General features: G+C 37.4%; 1 protein-coding gene across 3 annotated transcripts in view; it reads left to right on the top strand.

Moving 5' to 3' along the window:
* The window catches only part of COL21A1 (collagen type XXI alpha 1 chain), a 201247-nt gene that overhangs the window by 126595 nt on the left and 55295 nt on the right, over nucleotides 1–19357 (top strand). For all 3 annotated transcript variants that reach the window (XM_033217499.1, XM_033217498.1, XM_033217500.1), the window contains 4 exons: nucleotides 6614–6667; nucleotides 7140–7193; nucleotides 8426–8479; nucleotides 8602–8655. In XM_033217499.1, coding sequence (XP_033073390.1) covers nucleotides 6614–6667; nucleotides 7140–7193; nucleotides 8426–8479; nucleotides 8602–8655 — 216 coding nt within the window. The remainder of the gene's footprint in view (nucleotides 1–6613; nucleotides 6668–7139; nucleotides 7194–8425; nucleotides 8480–8601; nucleotides 8656–19357) is intronic.

Below are 19357 nucleotides of genomic sequence, written 5' to 3'. Positions count from 1 at the left end.
TTTTCACACTGCTGGTAAAGACATAACTGAGACTGGGCAATTTACAAAAGAAAGAGGTTTAATGGACTTACAGTTTAATGTGGCTGGGGAGGCCTCACAATCATGGTGGGGGCAAAGGAGGAGCAAGTCAAGTCTTACATGGATGGCAGCAGGCAAAGAGACAGCTTGTGGAGAGAAACTCCCATTTTTAAAACCATCAGATCTTGTGAGATATTCACTATTATGAGAGCAGCACGAGAAAGATGCGCCCCCATGATTCAATTACCTCCCACTGGGTTCCTCCCACGACAAGTAAGAATTGTGGGAGGTACAATTCAAGATGAGATTTGGGTGGGGACACAGCCAAAACCATATCAGCACTCTTATTTTATAAAATCATTTTCCTAAATAAATAGCCAGTTGCCATAGTATTCATGGAATACCACTTTTTTCTACATTTATTTCCATTAAATTTCCATTTTCATTTGGGCCTGGTGTTTTGGCTTTTCATTCTATTCCATTGACCTGTCCACATCTTCTCCACTGCAGAATTGTTTTAATTATTGTCACTTCATGATCTGACTTAATATTGGCAGGGCTAATCCTTCCTCATTATTCTTTATAATCAAAATTTTCCTGGCTATTTTTGAATACTTATTTTTCCAGATAAAGCTCAGCATCTTTCCTTCAGTTTTTTAGAAATTGCTATTCACATTTCAATTAGGATTCCTTTGCACATATGGATTAGTTTTAGAAGCACTGACAACTCTCCAATTGCTATTCAAGATTATGGCTTACTTTTCTTTTTACTTCAATCTTGAGTTTTTTGGTATTAGTCCTGAGCATTACCCAATTTTATTTTAACCTAAATTTTTTTATCTCTTTTTCATTTTTATTATAAATGGAGCCCTTTAATAATATTTTTCATATTGGCTATATTATATATATAAAAAGCTATTTATTTTTTATATTTTTAAAGCACCAAGTGAATTCATTTCTCTTACTCATTTAGGTTATGAGATCTATTGACACATTAGAGGTGTAATCTTAAAAATAATTTTTCTTCCTTTTATTTTTAGCCTTATTTCTATATTTGTCTAAATTTGTTGGTAGTCCGGAAAAACTATTAAAAATAGTGCAAATACAGGGTAACTTTGTTTTCGTTTTAAATCTCAAACAGGCAGAGTCTCTTTTAGTTCAGGTTGGTGGTTCCTTTGGTATTATATAATAACTCTCTCAACAGCATATAGTATATGTATATGAGTGTGTGTATTTGCAATTTTATGTTTTTGACTTTTGATTCCAGCCAATAGCAGCATTCACAATCTTGTTTCGATCACATCTCCTTCTCTACACTTAATAATAGGTAACCTAAATTAATCAGGCATCCACTACACCCTTTGTTTATTTTTCATGAGCCACACTGTCCGGCTTGACAGAATTTATTGAACCTCCTCTTAATGGACTCAGAGATTTTAAGAGTGGTGTTAATAGCCATATCTTTGATTTCATCCCTCCCAGAGGCTGAGTTTTTACTGGACTTTTATTTTTTAAGAGTATTCCCCATTACATTAGAGATGAGAAAAACAATTGTATCTCCCAATCCCAGTATCTTTACACTTGGTCTATTTCTTTTAACTACTACTTGCAACCTGGCCAATTATTTTCTGAGCTCATATTTTTTAAAAATAGTACCTTGTCAAATACTGCCAATAATAGTCAATTCATAATATATATTTACATTCTGTTTCCTCAGTTCTTTACCTCTAGCTGTAAGTTCATTTGATACATTATTTGCCTGTGCAAGTTATTACAAGCCAGGCTTTTTATCAATTATTTCACCACTATTTTACATAAGACACCATTTTTTCAACCTTCAATAATTGTTTTTCATTGGTCACTACCTGTCCCCAAAGCCAATGACATATATACATTTTAATATTGTTGTTTTGGCAGTCTCTTATTTTTAATATTCCAACTGTACTAATTAACTTAGGCTAAGCTGCATTATAGTAACAGATGACCCAGTGGCTCAGAGGCCAACATGGGAGACATTTATCTTTTATGTTATATGCCCATCCTGGATAGGCTTTGGCCCAACTTTATCTCTTCTTTGCTATCCATTGCTATTTAACCTTATAAATAACTTGATTGAGTATGATGTGTTTGAGCCATACTTTTTTGTGTTCCATATTTTGTACATATTGTTTCAATATTCCCCAACAGTTTCGCTGACAACTTGCTGCTGCTTGCTCTCTCTCTCCTTCTTTCTTTCTCTCTCACACTAATTTATGTTAACATGGATACTATACTTTTTACTATACTTAAAAACTTTCCTTCTGCACATACGAGTAGCTTTGTCCAGACTTTGTATTTTTTCTGTCCCAACGTGAGTGGATGTTCCTAGTTTCCTACTTCATCTGAGATCTGTTTGCCATCTCCAGTAAAGGAAAGTTTGGATATTATGTCTTTTATAACTTGTAACCAGAGAATGGAAGTCATAGCTTGGACTTTGTTCAGCTTTAATAGGGAATCCCAGCTTACCTCTTTCTCCTATAGTTTTATTAAGCATTCGTTACCCAGCTGAATTCCATCTTATTAATAGTATATCTTAGTCTAGCTCGGCCTTTAACTGGTTATCTCAATTTAGAGTTTTCTAAATAGTCAACTCAGATTATTCTCTTAACTTCAGTCCTCTTTCTATCTCTCAGAACTCTGCTCGCTCCTTCTGCTCCAAGCAGAAGGGAAAAAAAATATATATATATAATATACATATATAAAATTTGGAATTTTAATTTCCAAATATATAATTTGAAATTATACATATATATTTTATATATATATATATACACACACACACACACCCTTTGAATGACACACACACACACTTTGAATATATATTTATTCAAAAGGTAGTTTGGGTTAGGTTCTTGTATTAGGAGTTCATATGGTAGGGGAAAGAACATCCAGTTTTCTTGTGTTGTTTGGTCTTCCCCTAAAATTTATTTATTTTTTCTTTTGTCCTGTTTGAGTAAATTGTTGAATTTGGGGAATAGTTAGTTCTAGGGTGTTATAGGCTTTTATTGGGTCTTTTCTCTCCCTACCTCTCTCTCAGTCTTTCTGTCTCTCTCTCTCTCTCACATACACACACACACAACAGAGGAAGCTGTTATTCTTGAGAAAGGCATTTAGTATAAGCTAAAAAATATGGTTCCTTTTAGACTGGAAACATAGTTATTCTTTGTATTTGTTAGGTGGATGGCAAAGATCTATAATAAATAGACCAAATGCAGTAGTTTAAATGAGAAAGAAGTTTATTTTTCTCGTGTAATTGCTTGTCTGCAAACTCATTCGGGGACTTGTGTTTTTCCCTCTTGTTGCTCTAGTCTCTCTGAGTGTTGCTCTCGTTTATAAAGTCAAGGTTGTATCACCAGTCACTATATTATGTGCATTCTAGGATACTGGGAAGCTGAATCCTAAAATTAGAAGAGATCTGATTTATATAACAGAGGCCCCCTTTTGGCCAGTACACACACACTCATATGTACACATGTGTACAGATACTCCACAGGTTCAGGAAATGATAATATCAATGTTTCTAAAATGGAGGTGAAAGCAGAGTTAAAAATGCAAACATGACTGTGCATTTAAGAACAGTTAAATCCCATTATCCCTTCCTCAACTCTGTGTAGCTAAGTGAATCTCTCTTCCACTGTAGCAGAAACACAAAAGTTTATTTTCTGGAGAAGAGAAAGCTGAAGGTCTCCAGCCTGGGGAGAAGAGGGAGAGTTATACTAAAATTAAAACAATGGGAGTAGGCTGAGCATGGTGGCTCATGCCTGTAATTCTAGCACTTTGGGGGGCCGAGGCAGGTAGATCACCTGAGGTCAGCAGTTTGAGACCAGCCTTGCCAACATGGTGAAACCCTGTCTCTACTAGAAATATGAAAATTAGCCAGGCATTGTGGTGGGCACCTGTAATCCCAGCTACTTAGGAGGCTGAGGCAGGAGAATCACTTGAACCTGGGGGGCAGAGGTTGCAGTGCGCCGAGATCATGCCACTTCACTCCAGACTGGGTGAAGGAGCAAAACTCCATCTCAAAAAGCAATACAAAACAAAACTAAAACAATGGGAGTTGGCGATAGTTACTCATGTGGCAACCTCCTTCTCCTCTTCCTCTGTCTGGCCTCCGGAATGCTGTCAGCCAGTCCTATAAACTAGAGACATAGAAGATCCTCCTATGGGAAATCTACTGACATCTAGAACAGCATCCAATGAAATGACACAAGGCCACATTATAGTGAAGTTCAGAGTAATTGAACTCTACCCACTGAGAGATTCTCCTGTCAACCTCCATATGAGCTGACAATAAAGAATCACCAAATATCACAGGAACGTTAAAGATCAACAAACAAAAGTCTTGGAAGAAACTGATGCAAGATAGTGAGAGGAAGACTTGAAAAAACCCTGTCATTAATGCTCTCAGGGAGGCAGAACCCCTGCTAGACCCTGCTTCAGCTGTGTTCCTCAGTGTTGAGTGAGGAGTTTTCAGAACCTGAAGAACACATTCCATCACACCATTGAGCTTTAACCAAAAACAAACAAACAAAAAACATATTCTAGATATTAGATTCTGGCAGTCCCTGAACAATCTAGCCCAATGCCATTTCCAGGATTTGCTGTCCCCTTTCCTGCTTTTGTCTTCCTAAAGACCTTCCAGCACAATCGTATGTCTATTCTTATGCTTACAGGTGGCTGACAGGAACCTGTTTATGTGATGTATGGATGGGGATGGAGCTTGGAAGTGTAGTCCGAGATGTCCACTTGTATGGGCATTAGTTCTCAATAGATGAAAAGACTTACAGAGTGCCTAGCATAATGGATGGTTATAGACCACATCGTGTATAATAGTATAATACTTCAAGACACTGGAAACAAGAGGAAGATCTGCAAGCTTCTTCAGGGAAAAAACTGCACCAGTCCTACCACCCCTACCCTCCCACTCCTGGCCCCCCAAAACACACAAGAAACAAAAGGCTACATACAAATGATCAGGAATCAGAAAGGCTTCACACATCTCATTAGTGACATTGAACTCAAGAACTGAATGAAGCAGAGCCTTCAAAAGTCTGATTTAAAAATTTGAAATTATAATCAATTATATAAGTGAATAGAATAAGGACATTTTCAGAGATTTAAGGTATCAGAAAGTAATCTCCTATGTATTCCTTCTCAGGAAACCATTGGATAGTATATTCCCCTAAACAAGATAATGAACTCAGAGACAAAGAACATCAAATTCATACTGAAATGAGACAGGTCTAGGAGATATTTATTAAAGAAAATGAAATTTTCAATGCAAATGAATACAATCAGAAGTGATTGTTGGAAAGTTGGAAAGATTTTGGAGTTCAATATAACAATAAGTTTATAGGAAACTAAACGATTAAAATGGCAATATTTGGCTCCAAGAAATATAAACACTTGGGCAAGAAAAGGCAAGGAATGAGAATATATTTTTAGCTTATCTGCAAATCTTAACAAAATAAACCCTGACTACTGATTTAACCAAAGCTGTAATTGAGGGTTAAGGGGATTTGTGTCTGTTAGAAGTGGAGATGGGGAGGAGGTGTTGGGTGCTATGAGAGATTAATCCTCTGCGTTCATGGTGGGAAGTCAGTAGATAATGCAGAAAATGGAAAATGTAGCTATAACCATATGGTTTGGTGATTTGAACTCAAAGAGATGAGGAATTTTGGAATAAAAAATGTTGCCTTTGGAGGGTTCTATGAGCCTTGAATAAATATATCACTCTTTAAATCATGTGAATGAATAACTTTTATAAAAATTACATCAGTCACAGATGATATAATCTTTAATATGTCTACCAGACAAGCTAGGAGTATAATTAATTGCTTGTGTGTAATATCTTAATTTGTCTAGATAAAAGTGAATCTGACCCAAATTTTTCCATGAAAGTCATTGGTTCTTTATTTACTGTGTCTTCACAATAAAGATTTTGAAACTAAAGCAATACCATCCAACATATCCCGCTGAACTAAATACTAAACCTATATCTACTAAATATCAAGTTGTTATGACTTTTCTTCATCTTTTCTCTTTTGGAGAAAACTTAGGGCCTTCATGTTTATAGACACATATGAACATATACCTTCTGTGAGTAATTAGTAAGATAAGCAATTTTTAAAAATTCCACAGAGTCCTAGTCTGTGTTGAGACTTTATGTTTAGAATCTTTCATTACTGAGCTGGATAGGACCTTAGAGGTTAACTGTTTCCTGAGTGTATTGGGTCTAGATCATTTCAATTAATTCATGTGTCTTTCCCCTGTAAAAGCCTAAGACTTTCAGAATAGATGGTGGCTAACTAAGGGTGGAGTCAGGATTGCTAGTGAGATTTTCTTAACTCCAAAATACTTTTCTTCCCTGATTATAAATGAAACCCTGAAAAGTGAGGATAATTTTTCATAGAGATAGGATTTAATGCTGATATGAATTGAACTGTTTGCAGATATATTTGAAGTGGATTTTGACAAGGGTGAGATTGAAGAATATGTGATTATATTGTTTAGGCTGGAATGGTTTTTCTTTAATTAATTTCAATTTTATTTTCAGGGTGATCGTGGACTTCCTGGTTTTCCTGGGCTTCATGGCATGCCAGGATCAAAGGTTGAAGAAATCTGTGTCTTTTAAATATAGCAATGCCATTTTTAAAATTCAAATTTAAAGTACCTTTATATTACAAATGTGTTATAAATAAATACTCATGTATAATTAAAGATAAAGTAAACAATGGGCTAAGATTAATATTAGTTTATACAAAACTTTACAAAATTCCCTTTAAAGTCTCATTATAAGTGTATGATTTTATAGTATTTAAAAATTGATGCTATACTCTATGCAAGTTTTCTTAAATATAAGCCTTAAACTATAAGCCCTGCTATAGCACTAAATGTTATTTTTTAAAATTTTCTTTAGAAAGCCTGGAAATGAGGGCTTTTTGAAGCAAACTTTAAATTTTTTTTTCTATTTTGTTTTGCTTTTGGCATATTAAACTCTGTTGCTTGTAATCTGTATTTTTTCTTTAAGAGAACAATATTGATATTTCTTTAATATTCGCTATTTATATTTTGTCTTTTAGGGTGAAATGGGTGCCAAAGGAGACAAAGGATCACCTGGATTTTATGGCAAAAAGGGAAGTGTAGATCATACAACAAAGTATTCATATTGAACTTTTAATGTAATGGAAACAGAAAACTTGAATTGAGTTCTAGCCCAGTGTTAGAGCAGTTAGCTTTGTTCACCCTTCTTATGGGATTAATTCAGAACAATGGGGGGAAAAAAAAGAACTGGTGACTGCAGACTGCTATGCATGGTATCCTGTAAGACTATGTTGTATTGTCGATCATTCTGAGCTTTTAAAAGATTTACAGGCTGGGCGCAGTGGCTCACGCATGTAATTCCAGCACTTTGGGAGGCTGAGGCGGGTGGATCATGAAGTCAGCAGTTCGAGACCAGCCTGGCCAACATGGCGAAACCCCATCTCTACTAAAAATACAAAAAGTAACTGGGCATAGTGGCGGGCACCTGTAATCCCAGCTGCTCCATAGGCTGAGGCAGGAGAATCACTTGAACCCGGGAGGCGGAGGTTGCAGTGAGCTGAGATCGTACCACTGCACTCTAGCCTGGGTGACAGAGCAAGACTCTGTCTCAAAAAAAAAAAAAAAAAGATTTACAGTGAGAGATGCCTTAGGAAGCAGTAGTTGCTTAAAAATATGTCCACTGAAGGCTGGGCATGGTGGCTCACGCCTGTAATCCCAGCACTTTGGGAGGCCAAGGCGGACAGATCATGAGGTTGGGAGATCGAGACCATCATGACTAACACGGTGAAACCCTGTCTCTACTAAAAAGACAAAAAATTTAGCCAGGCGTGGTGGCGGGTGCCTGCAGTCCCAGCTACTTGGGAGGCTGAGGCAGGAGAATGGCATGAACCCAGGAGATGGAGGTTGCAGTGAGCCGAGATTGCACCACTGCACTCCAACCTGGGTGACAGAGCGAGACCCCGTATCAAAAAAACAAAAACAAAAAAAAAAACATGTCCACTGAAATTTGATGTTATGGGCCTTTCTAGTTCCTCATACTGAGGAAAAATATTTAAAATACTCATTGCTTTTTAATTTTGCCAAGATGTTATTTCTATGTTTAGATGCTTGTCATGATAATTGTGCATCTATCAACATTTTTAATGTCTTGATATTGTATCCACTGGTTTGGTAAAATAGTACTTTGCAGAGTCAACATGAGTTGTAGTTCCATGAATTTTTACTAGTAATGTTGTTAACTTAGTAGCTTTTCTATTTAAGTTTTGGTTAGAACTTGAAAACATTATTGTAAAGATCGTGTTTTAAGTGTTTATTTTCGATACAGGGTGCAAAAGGTGAAAAGGGGAATGCTGGCTTCCCTGGCCTCCCTGGACCTGCTGTGAGTTTGATAGAAAAAAGCTCTTAATATTTTGCTTTACATAAAAACTATCTTATAGTAGCTGTCTTTAAAGGGAAAAAGTAGTGCAAAAATATATTAAAGCACATGTATTTATTTTTTAGGGAGAACCAGGAAGACATGGAAAGGATGGATTAATGGGTAGTCCCGGTTTCAAGGTATTTACAAAAAACAAAGGACGAAACAAAAAGATTTTTGTATCTTGTGAGGAAACATAAGAAAAAATGTACCAATATTAAAAATTTTTAATATGTAGCATTGGGATAAAATTCATGAGCTAAAAGGTTTTTTACATGTGATTTTAAAATGCTACTGAATTTCTTTTGACTTTATTGTGGACTCTTAGGTGTCAGAAGTGAAATCATAGGCTATTACAAGGTTGAGCTTCTTTGATAAGCCCTTCAGATTGGTTCGTTTGGCAGGTTAGAAGCAGAGGTTCTTGGCTCTGTCTCCCAAAGATTAAGGTTTCAGTGGGCTGGGAAACTGTCTTCTTAACTCTGGCTTCTTTATCAGTTGTGTGGTATGGGCAGGAGAGCATTAGAGTAAGTGGAGAACTGCAAAGTGTCAATAATTCACTATCTAGGAAAAAACTCAAGAGGACATGCCCTTGGGGTGGTCCGTTAACACCATCATATTCTTACAGTTAGGATTTAGCTAATTAGGATACCTAAGGAGAAGATTTGTATAAGCCATCAGAGCTGAAGAGGCCATTTGGTCAAGCATTGGACGTAGGGATGTTATCTTGTTTTCTAATGGTCTGTTCTTTGAATCCCAGAGTTGCTCAGAAATTCAGTCCAAATTTTCTTGGTCTGTGGGTGTTTTCCAAAGGAAAAATTATTCATTTATTTGCTTCAAGTTCTATGAAGGGTTTTCAAATATCCATGATTCTTCAGAGTATACTTTGACACAACACTTCCTAAGACAGTAGTAACCTGACTGTAAAATATGGGAACCCATTTTGAAGTCCTTGGTCTCTTCTTGTTAATTATGCTTCAGTGGTTTTGTATTTCTCACTTATTTAATTGAACAGATTTTATTGATATTTATTAGAAGCTAAACATATAGAGGAGAATAAAGCCATCATGGCATCTCCTCTTACAGAGTTTATAATCTAGACTATGTGAGATAATACAGATTTTTTTTCTTTGCCTACAACTTAAGCATTCATTTTAATTAATTTTTGTCCTCTGTTAGCATAAATTCATATGTCCCAAGAAATGGGACTATTCTTTTTGGGAGACAGGAGAGCTTAGAGAATAGAATGGAGTTGGATTTCCAGCTTGCAATGACTTTCTCTGACTAGTTGTATGTTCTCTGGCAAATATTTTGACAGTTTCTATTTCAAAAATAGAGTAAATGTTACCTATCTAGAATGGTATGAAAGGGACTTGAGTAAGACAAAGCACCCAGCACAGTTCCTGGCAAAGAATAAGTGTTGAATAAGGAATTAGTTCTTTTATTCATTTCCTGATTTGAACACAGATTTGATTCCTTTTTAGTCTTAATCTGAGTAGTATGTGCATTCATGTACCTGAAAATGTAAACATCAGTTCACTGTTTTCTGGCATCTATATACCATAAAATTCACCCATTTAATGTGTACAATTCAACAGTTTTTGTGTATTTACAGAGTTATGAAACCTCATTAGAGTCCACTTTTAGAACATTTTCATTATCCTAAAAAGAAACACCATGCCCATGTAGTGGTCACTCCCCATTTCTCACCAAGCTACTATTCCGTACATAGTAGTAAACCCTTGGCAACCATTACTCTGTTTTCTGTCTCTGCAGATTTGTGTATTCTGGACATTTCATATAAATGGAAACATGTAATATACAGTCTTTTGTTCTTTCAATTACCATGACATTTTTGTGGGTCATCTATGCTTTGGCTTGTATTAGTAGTACTTCATTCCTTTTTAATGCTAATAGTATTTTATTGTAGGGATATATCACTATGTTCAACATTTTGAGGTCAGTTCACTCTTGATATTTGCCTTCTTTATAGGTTCATACCACCCTTCATATTTGACCTTGGTTATGTCTCCTGTTTTCTAATTACTGTGGGTCTCCTAAAAACAATGAACTTTTTCTGTCTTGTGTGTTTGTGAATTTTTTATAGAAATCATTCACGAATTGAAAAAAAAAAGCTATTTACTTTTTTTGTTTAAATTACTTTATTTTTAAAAACAGTTTTAGGTTTATAGCAGAATTGAATGGAAAGTGCAGTGTATTCCCACACACCCCCTGACACTTCCCAACCCTGTAGAGGCTCTCCCATGATCAACATCTCCACCAGAGTAGTACGTTTGTTACAGTTGACACATCACTATTACCCAAGGTTCATTGTTTATGTTAGAGTTAATTCTTGGTATTGTACACTTGACAAATATATATATTTGACAAAAATAACATTGTAGTATCACAGAGAATAGTTTCACTCCTCTAAAAATCCTGTGAGCTCCACCTTTTGATCCTTTCTTCTCTTTAACCACTCACAACCATTGATCTTTTTACTCTCTCCAGAGCTTTTCCTTTTTCAGGATATCATATAGTTGGAATCATACATTATGTGACCTTTTCAGATTGGTTTCTTGCTCTTAATAATATACATTTAAAGTTCCCCCATGTCTTTTCATGGTTTGATGGCTACCCTTCCCAGCCTCTGGTAACCATCCTTCTACTCTCTATGCCATGAGTTCAATTGTTTTGATTATTAGTTCCCACAAATACATGAGAATATGTGATGTTTGTCATTCTGTTTCTGGCTTATTTCACTTAACATAATGATCTCCAGTTTGATCCATGTTGTTGCAAATGACTGGATCTAATTGATTTTTATGGCTAAATGATACTCCATTGTGTATATGTGCCACATTTTCCCTATCCATTCATCTGTTGATGGATACTTAGGTGACTTCCAAATCTTAGCCATTATAAGTCCTGCAAGGAACATAGAAGTGGAGATATCCCTTTGATATGCTGATTTCCTTTCTTCTTTTGGGTACATACCCAGCAGTGGGATTGCTGGATCATATGGTAGTTCCATTTTTAGTTTTTTTTTTTTTTAATTGAAATGGAGTTTCGCTCTTGTTGCCCAAGCTGCGGTGCAATGGCATGATCTCGGCTCACTGCAACCTCTGCCTACCGGGTTCAGGCAATTCTCCTGCCTCAGCCTCCCAAGTAGCTGGGGTTACAGGCACCCGCCACCATGCCCGGCTAATTTTTGTATTTTTAGTAGAGACAGGGTCTCGTCATGTTGGCAAGGCTGGTCTTGAATCCTGACCTCAGGAGATCCACCCTCCTTGGCCTCCCGAAGTGCTGGGATTGCAGGCGTGAGCCACTGTGCCCAACTCATTTTCAGGTTTTTTGAGGAATCTTCAAACTGTCCTTCATAGTGGTTGTACTAATTTATATTCCCACCAACAGTGTACAAGGGTTCCCTTTTCTTCACATCCTCCCCACTAGCATTTGTTATTGTTTGCCTTTTGGATAAAAGCCATTTTAACTGGAGTAAGATGATATCTCATTTTAGTTTTGATTTGCACATCTCTGATTATCAATGACGAACATCTTTTCATATGCCTATTTGCCATTTGTGTGTCTTCTTTTGGGTAATGTGTATTCGTATATTTTGCCCATCTTTTGATAAGATTATTGGATTTTTTTTTCTACTTTTTATATTTTCTGGTTCCTAATCTCTTATCAGATGGGTAGTTTGCAAATATTTTCTCCCTTTTTTTTTTTTTGAGACGGAGTCTCGCTCTGTCGCCCGGGCTGGAGTGCAGTGGCCGGATCTCAGCTCACTGCAAGCTCCGCCTCCCGGGTTTATGCCATTCTCCTGCCTCAGCCTCCCAAGTAGCTGGGACTACAGGCGCCAGCCACCTCGCCCGGCTAGTTTTTTGTATTTTTTTAGTAGAGACGGGGTTTCACCGTGTTAGCCAGGATGATCTTGATCTCCTGACCTCGTGATCTGCCCGTCTCGGCCTCCCAAAGTGCTGGGATTACAGGCTTGAGCCACCGCGCCCGGCCCCATTTCATGGATTATCTCTTAACTTGGTTGATTGTATACTTTGCTGTGCAGAAATTTTCAGCATGATTTGTTCATGTTTACTTGGGTTACCTGTGTTTGTAAGGTATTGCTCAATAAATCTTTTCCAAGGTCAATGTCCTGGAGATTTTCCCCAATGTTTTTCTGTAGTAGTTTCATAGTTTGAGGTCTTAGATTTAAGTCTTTAGTCAATTTTGATATGATTTTTGTATATGCCAAGAGATAGGGGCCTAGTCTCATTATTCTGCATAGGAACGTCCAGTGTTCCTAGCACTATTTCTTGAAGAAACTGTCTTTTCCTTAGTGTATGTTCTTAGAAGTTTTGTCAAAAATGAGTTCACTGTAGGTGTGTAGATTCGTTTCTGGGTTCTCTGTTTTGTTCCATTAGTCTATGTATCTGTTTGTATGCCAGTACCATGTTTTGGTTAATATAGCTCTGTACTATAATTTGATGTCAGGTAATGTAATTACTCTACTTTTATTCCTTATGCTTAGGATAGCTTTGGCTATTCTGGGTCTTTTGTGATTCCATATAAATTATAGGATTGGTTTTTGTATGTTTGTGAAGAATGTCATTGGTATTTTGATAGGAAATTCATTGAATCTGTAAATTGCTTTGGTAGTATGGACATTTAAACAATATTGATTCTTCAAACCCATGAACATGAATTTTTTTTATTTTTATTTTTTGGTGTCCTCCTCAATTTCTTTCATTAGTGTTTTATAATTTCATTGTAGAGATCTTTTAATTCTTTGGTTCATTCTTAGATATTTAATTTTATTTGTGACCGTTGTAAATGGGATTACTTTTTACATTTCTTTTCCAGATTGTTCACCATTGGCATATAGAAAAGCTACTGATTTTTGTATGTTGACTTTTATCCTGCAACTTTACCAAATTTGTTTATCAGTTTAATAGTTTGTTGGTGGAGTCTAGGTTTTTCTAAATATAAGATTATATCATCAGCAAACAAGGATAATTTTACTTCTCCCTTTCCAATTTGGATGCCCTTTATAGTTTTCTCTTGTCTGAATGCTCTAGCTAGGACTTCCAGTACTATGTTGAATAACAGTGGTGACAGGGGACATAGTGTCATGTTTCAGATCTTACAGGAAAGGCTTTTATTTTTTTTTCCCTATTCAGTATTATACTAGCTGTGGGTTTGTCATAGATGGCCTTTATTATGTTGAGGTATATCCCTTGTATATCTACATGTTTGAGGGTTTTTATTATGAGCAGATATTTAATTTTATCAAATGCTTTGTCAGGATCAATTGAAATGATCATATGGTTATCTTTCATTCTGTTGATATGATGTATCATATTGATTGATTTGCATACATTTAATCATTCTTTCATCCCAGTGATGAATCCCACTTGGTTGTGATAAATGATCTTTCTAATGTATTGTTGAATTTGGTTTGCTAGTATTTTGTTGAAGATTTTTGGATCAATATTCATCAGAGATATTGGCCTGTAGTTTTGTTTTGTGGTATGTTTTTGTCTGGTTTGGTGTTAGGGTAATACTGGCCTCATAGAAAGAGTTTGGAAGTAGTCCTTCTTCCTCTATTTTTCAGAATAGTTTGAGTAGGATTGGTATTAGTTCTTTAAATGTTTGGTCAAATCCAGCAGCGAAGCCATTAGGTCCCAGGCTTTTTTTACTGGAAGACTTTTATGACAGCTTGGATCTTATTACTTGTTATTGGTCTTTTCAGGTTTTGGATTTCTTCCTGCTTTAATCTCAGTAGGTTGTGTGTATCTAGGAGTTTGTCCATTTCATGTGTATTTTCCAATTTATTGGCATATAGTTGCTCATAGTAGCCACTAATGATCCTTTGAATTTCTGAATGTCAGTTGTAATGTCTCCTTTCTCTTTTCTGACTGTATTTTATTTGGGTATCCTTTCTTACTTTCTTGGTTACACTGGCTAAAAATTTGTCAATTTTGTTTGTCTTTTCAAAACAAAAAAAGAAAAAACCATTTTTTTGTTTTATTGATCTTTGTGGATTTGTTTGTTTGTTTGTTTGTTTGTTTTGTAACAGAGTCTCGCTCTGTCGCCCCGGCTGGAGTGCAGTGGCGCAGTCTTAGCTCACTGCAAGCTCCACCTCCTGGGTTCACACCATTCTCCTGCCTCAGCCTCCAGAGTAGCTGGAGTAGCTGGGACTACAGGCGTCCAACACCTTGCCCGGCTAATTTTTTGTATTTTTAGTAGAGACGGGGTTTCACCATGTTAGCTAGGATGGTCTCAATCTCCTGACCTCGTGATACGCCCACCTTGGCCTCCCAAAGTGCTGGGATTACAGGCATGAGCCACTGCGCCCGGCCCTGATCTTCGTGTTTTTAAATTTCAGTTTCATTGATTTCTGCTCTGATCTTCATTATTTCTTTTCTTCTACTAATTTGGGGTTTAGCTTGCCCTTGCTTTTCTAGTTCTTTAAGATGAATTGTTAGATTGCTTATTTGAAGTTTTTCTCTTTTTTGATGTAGGTACTTACAGCAATAAACCTCCCTCTTACTACTATTTTTGCCGTATCCCGTAGATTTTGGTATGCTGTGTTTCCATTATTACTTGCTTCAAGAAGTTTTTCAATTTTCTTCTTAATTTGTTCATTGACTCACTGGTCATTCAGGAGCATATTGTTTAATTTCCATGTATTTGTATAGTTTCCAAAATTCCTCGTTATTAATTTCTAGCTTTATTATATTATCGTCAGAGAAGATACTTGATATTATTCCATTTTTGGAATGTTTGAAGACTTTTTTTGTGACCTAACCTATGGTCTGTCTTTGAGAATAATCCACATGCTAAGAAAAGAATTTGTATTCTGCAGCTCTTGGATAAAATGTTCTGTAAATATTTATTTGATTTGTTTGGTATGTAGTGCAGATTAAGTCTAATGTTTCTTTGTTCATTTTCTGTCTGGAAAATCTGTCCAATGCTGAAAATGGAATGACGAAGTCTACAGCTGTTATTGTATTGGGGTCTATCAGTCTCTTTAGCTCTAATAATATTTCCTTTATATATCTGGATGCTTGGGTGTTAGGTGCATTTAAAAATGTTATATCCTCTGCTGAATTAACCCCTTTATTATTGTATAGTGACCCTTTTCTCTTCTCATAGTTTTTGTCTTGAAATCCATTGTGTCTGATATAATTATAGCTACTCCTGTTCTCTTTTTGGTTTCTATTGGCATGAAGTACCTTTTTCCATCCCTTTATTTTTAGTCTATGTGTGTCTTTATAGGTGAAGTGTGTTTATTGTAGGCAATAGATCAGTGGGTCTTGTTTGTTCATCCAGTCAGCCAGTCTATGTCTTTTGATTGGAGAGTTCAGTTCATTTACATTAGATGTTATTATTTATAAGTAAGGACCTACTCCTGCCCTTTTGTTATTTGTTTTCTGGTTGTATTTTGGTCTTCCTTTCCTTCTTTCTTTCATTCCTATTGTCCTCTAGTGAAGATGGTTTTCTCTGGTATATATAACTTAGTTTCTTGCTTTTTATTTTTTATGTATTCATTGTATGTATTTATGAGGCTTACAGATACTATCGTATAACCCATTATTTTAAACTGATAACAACTTAATGCTATTTGCATAAACAAACAAACAAGCAAAAAGAAAACTAATAAAAATTTGCCTTAACTTTGTCACCCTGCTTTTTAACGTTTTATTGTTTCAATTTATATCTTATTGTCCTGATTATGTCTTTTAAAGTTGTTATAGTTATTATTTTTGATTGGTTCATTATTTAGTCTTTCTATTTAGGATAAGAGTAGTTTACATACCACAGTAACAGTGTATAATATTCTGCGTTTTTCTGTGTGCTTGTTATTACCAGTAAGTTTTGTACCTTCAATTGATTATTTATTCCTCATTAATGTTCTTTTCTTTCTGTTTGAAGTATTGTCTTTAGCATTTCTTGTACGATGGGTCTGGTATTGATGAAATCACTCGGCTGCTGTTTTTCTGGGAACGTCTTTCTCCTTCATGTTTGAAGGATATTGTTTGCTAGATATACTATACTAGGGTAAAGTTTTTTTTTTTTTTTTTTTTTTTTTTAAGCTTCAGCACTTGAAAAATGTCATGCTACTCTCTCCTGACCTGTAAGCCTTCTACTGAAAGTCTGCTACCAGACATATTGGAGCTCCATTGTATGTTATTTACTTATTTTTGTCTCTTGCTGCTTCTAGGATCCTTTCTTTATCCTTGACCTTGTAGAGTTTGATTATTAAATGTCTTCAGGTAGTCTTCTTTGGGTTAAATCTGCTCAGTGTTCTATAGCCTTTAAGTACTTGGATATTAATATCTTCTCTAGGTTTGGGAAGTTCTCTGTTAACCCTTTGAATAAAGTTTCTACCCTCCATCTCTTTCTCTACCTCATCTTTAAGGCCAATAACTCTTAGATTTGCCCTTTTGAGACTGTTTTCTAGATCCTATAGGCATGCTCTATCATTTATTATTATTATTTTTTGTCTCCTCTGACTGTTTATCTCCAAAGTCTCTCTTCAAGCTCACCAATTCTTTCTTCTGCTTGATTCATTCTGCTATTGAGGGACTCTGATACATTCGTCAGTATGCCAATTGCATTTTTCAGCTCCAGAATTTCTGCTTGATTCTTTGTAATTATTTCAATTTCTTTGTGAAATTTATCTAATTCCTTCTCTGTGTAACTTGAATTTGTTAAAGTTTTCTCAACACACCTATTCTGAATTCTTTGTCTTAAAGATCACATATCTCTGTTTCACTAAAATTGATTCCTGGTGCCTTACTTAGTTCATTTGGTGAGGCTGTGTTTTCCTGAATGGTGTTGATGCTAGTAGATGTTCTTCAGTGTCTGGGCATTGAAGAGTTAGCTCTTTATTGTAGTGTTCACTGTCTGGGCTGATTTGTAGTCATCCTTCTTGGGAAGCTTTTCCAGTTATTTGAAAGGACTTTGGTGTTGTGATCTAAGCTGTTTCTGCTTTAGGGTACACCCCAAGTCCAGTAACACTGTGATTCTTGCAGACTTGTAGAGGTACCACCTTGATCGTCTTGAACAAGGTCTGGGAGAATTCTCTGGATTACCAGGCAGAGACGCTTGTTCTCTTCCCTTACTTTCTCCCAAACATACAGAGTCTTTGTCTCTGTTTGGATACACCTAAAGCTGGGGATGGAGTGATACAACCACCCCTATCACCACCACCACTATGTTCTGGGTCAGATCTGAAGCCAGCACAGCACTGGGTCTCACCCAATGTCTGCTCTGACCAGTCTCTGGCTACTGCCTATGTTCAAGGCCCTAGGACCCTACAATCAGCAGGTGGCAAAGCCAGCCAGGTTTGTGTCCTTTCCTTCAGGGTGGTGAGGTCCACCAACCCCCAAATGGGTCCAGAAGTTCCATCTGGGAGTCTGGGACTAGAATCAAAAGCCTTAGATGTCTACCTGGTATACTGTTGTATTGCAGCTGAGCTGGCACTCAAACCACAAGATGCAATCCTTCTCACTTTTTTCTTTCCTTTCAAAGGCAGAGGAGCCTCACCTCGTATCCTCCACCATTCCTAGCCATGAGGAGTACTGCCAGATGACCACTGATGTTTCCTTGAGCCCCAAGGTCTCATAAGTCAGCTTGTGGTGAATGCTACCTGACCTGGGACTCACTCTTTAGGGTAGTGGGATCCCCCGTGGCCCAGGAAAGGTCCAGAAATGCTGTCTAAGACTCAGGTCCTGGAATTGGAGACCCCAAGACTCTGTTTGGTACTCTATTTCCCCGTGGCAGTGTTGGTACCTAAGGTGTAAAAGTGTAAGACAGAGTTTCCTTTACTTTTCCCTTTGCTTTTCTCAAGCAGAAGGAGTTTTACCCCATAGCCACCACAGCTTGAGGCTGAGTCTCACATGAAGCCAACAAGTCTCAGAGGTTCACCAAGGCTCTTGGTGTAGTACCTAGGTATCGCTGCTAGTTATTCAGGGCCCAAGGGCTCTTCAGTTAACAGGTGATGAATGCTGGTAGGACTGCATCCTTTCCTTCAATGCAGTGAGTTTACTTCTGGCCCAGGGTGTATCTAGAAATGTCATCTGGGAGCTGGGGCCTGGAAAGGGTGCCTCTTGACTCTAGCCAGTGCCCTATCCTGCTGTGGCTGAGCTGGTATCCAAGATGCAAGACAAAGTCCTCCTCACTCTTCCCTCTCCTCTCCTCAAGGATTATTGAAGGAAGGGGTCTCTTTTGGAGCCATGAGCTTTGCAGTCTGGGGTCAGGAGAAGGATGCTGCCAACACTCTCTTGGCTGCCCCAGTGTGTGTCTCAGTATGTTGTGTGCCTCCCCAGTCCACTGTCTCTGGGCCTAGTTTAGCCCTAGGACTCTCTTATGAGTTACAGACATTATGGCCTAGGCTCCCTTTTAAGTTTATTTGGAGACCGAAGCACTTTGGCCCTTGGTGGTGAGGTTTGCAGGCACTCAAGTTCAGACCACTGGGATGGGTGATTCTCCTCTGGCTGGGGCTGGTTTAAATGCTTCCTCTGGGCTGGGCGCTGTGACTCAAGCCTGTAATCCCAGCACTTTGGGAGGCCAAGGCGGGCAGATCACCTGAGGTCAGGAGTTCGAGACCAGCCTGACCAACATGGAGAAACCCAGTCTCTACTAAAAATACAAAATTAGCTGGGCGTGGCGGCACATGCCTGTAATCCCAGCTACTCAGAAGGCTGAAGCAGGAGAATCGCTTGAACCTGGGAGGCAGAGGTTGCGGTGAGCCGAGATCATGCCACTGCACTCCACATGCATGCCTGGGTGACAGAGCGAGACTCCGTCTCAAAAAAAAAAAAAAAAAAAACCTGC

This window comes from Trachypithecus francoisi, unplaced genomic scaffold (assembly GCF_009764315.1).
Source record: "Trachypithecus francoisi isolate TF-2019V2 unplaced genomic scaffold, Tfra_2.0 Lachesis_group10, whole genome shotgun sequence".
NCBI lineage: Eukaryota > Metazoa > Chordata > Mammalia > Primates > Cercopithecidae > Trachypithecus > Trachypithecus francoisi.
This window is presented reverse-complemented; position numbering and strand designations above follow the sequence as displayed.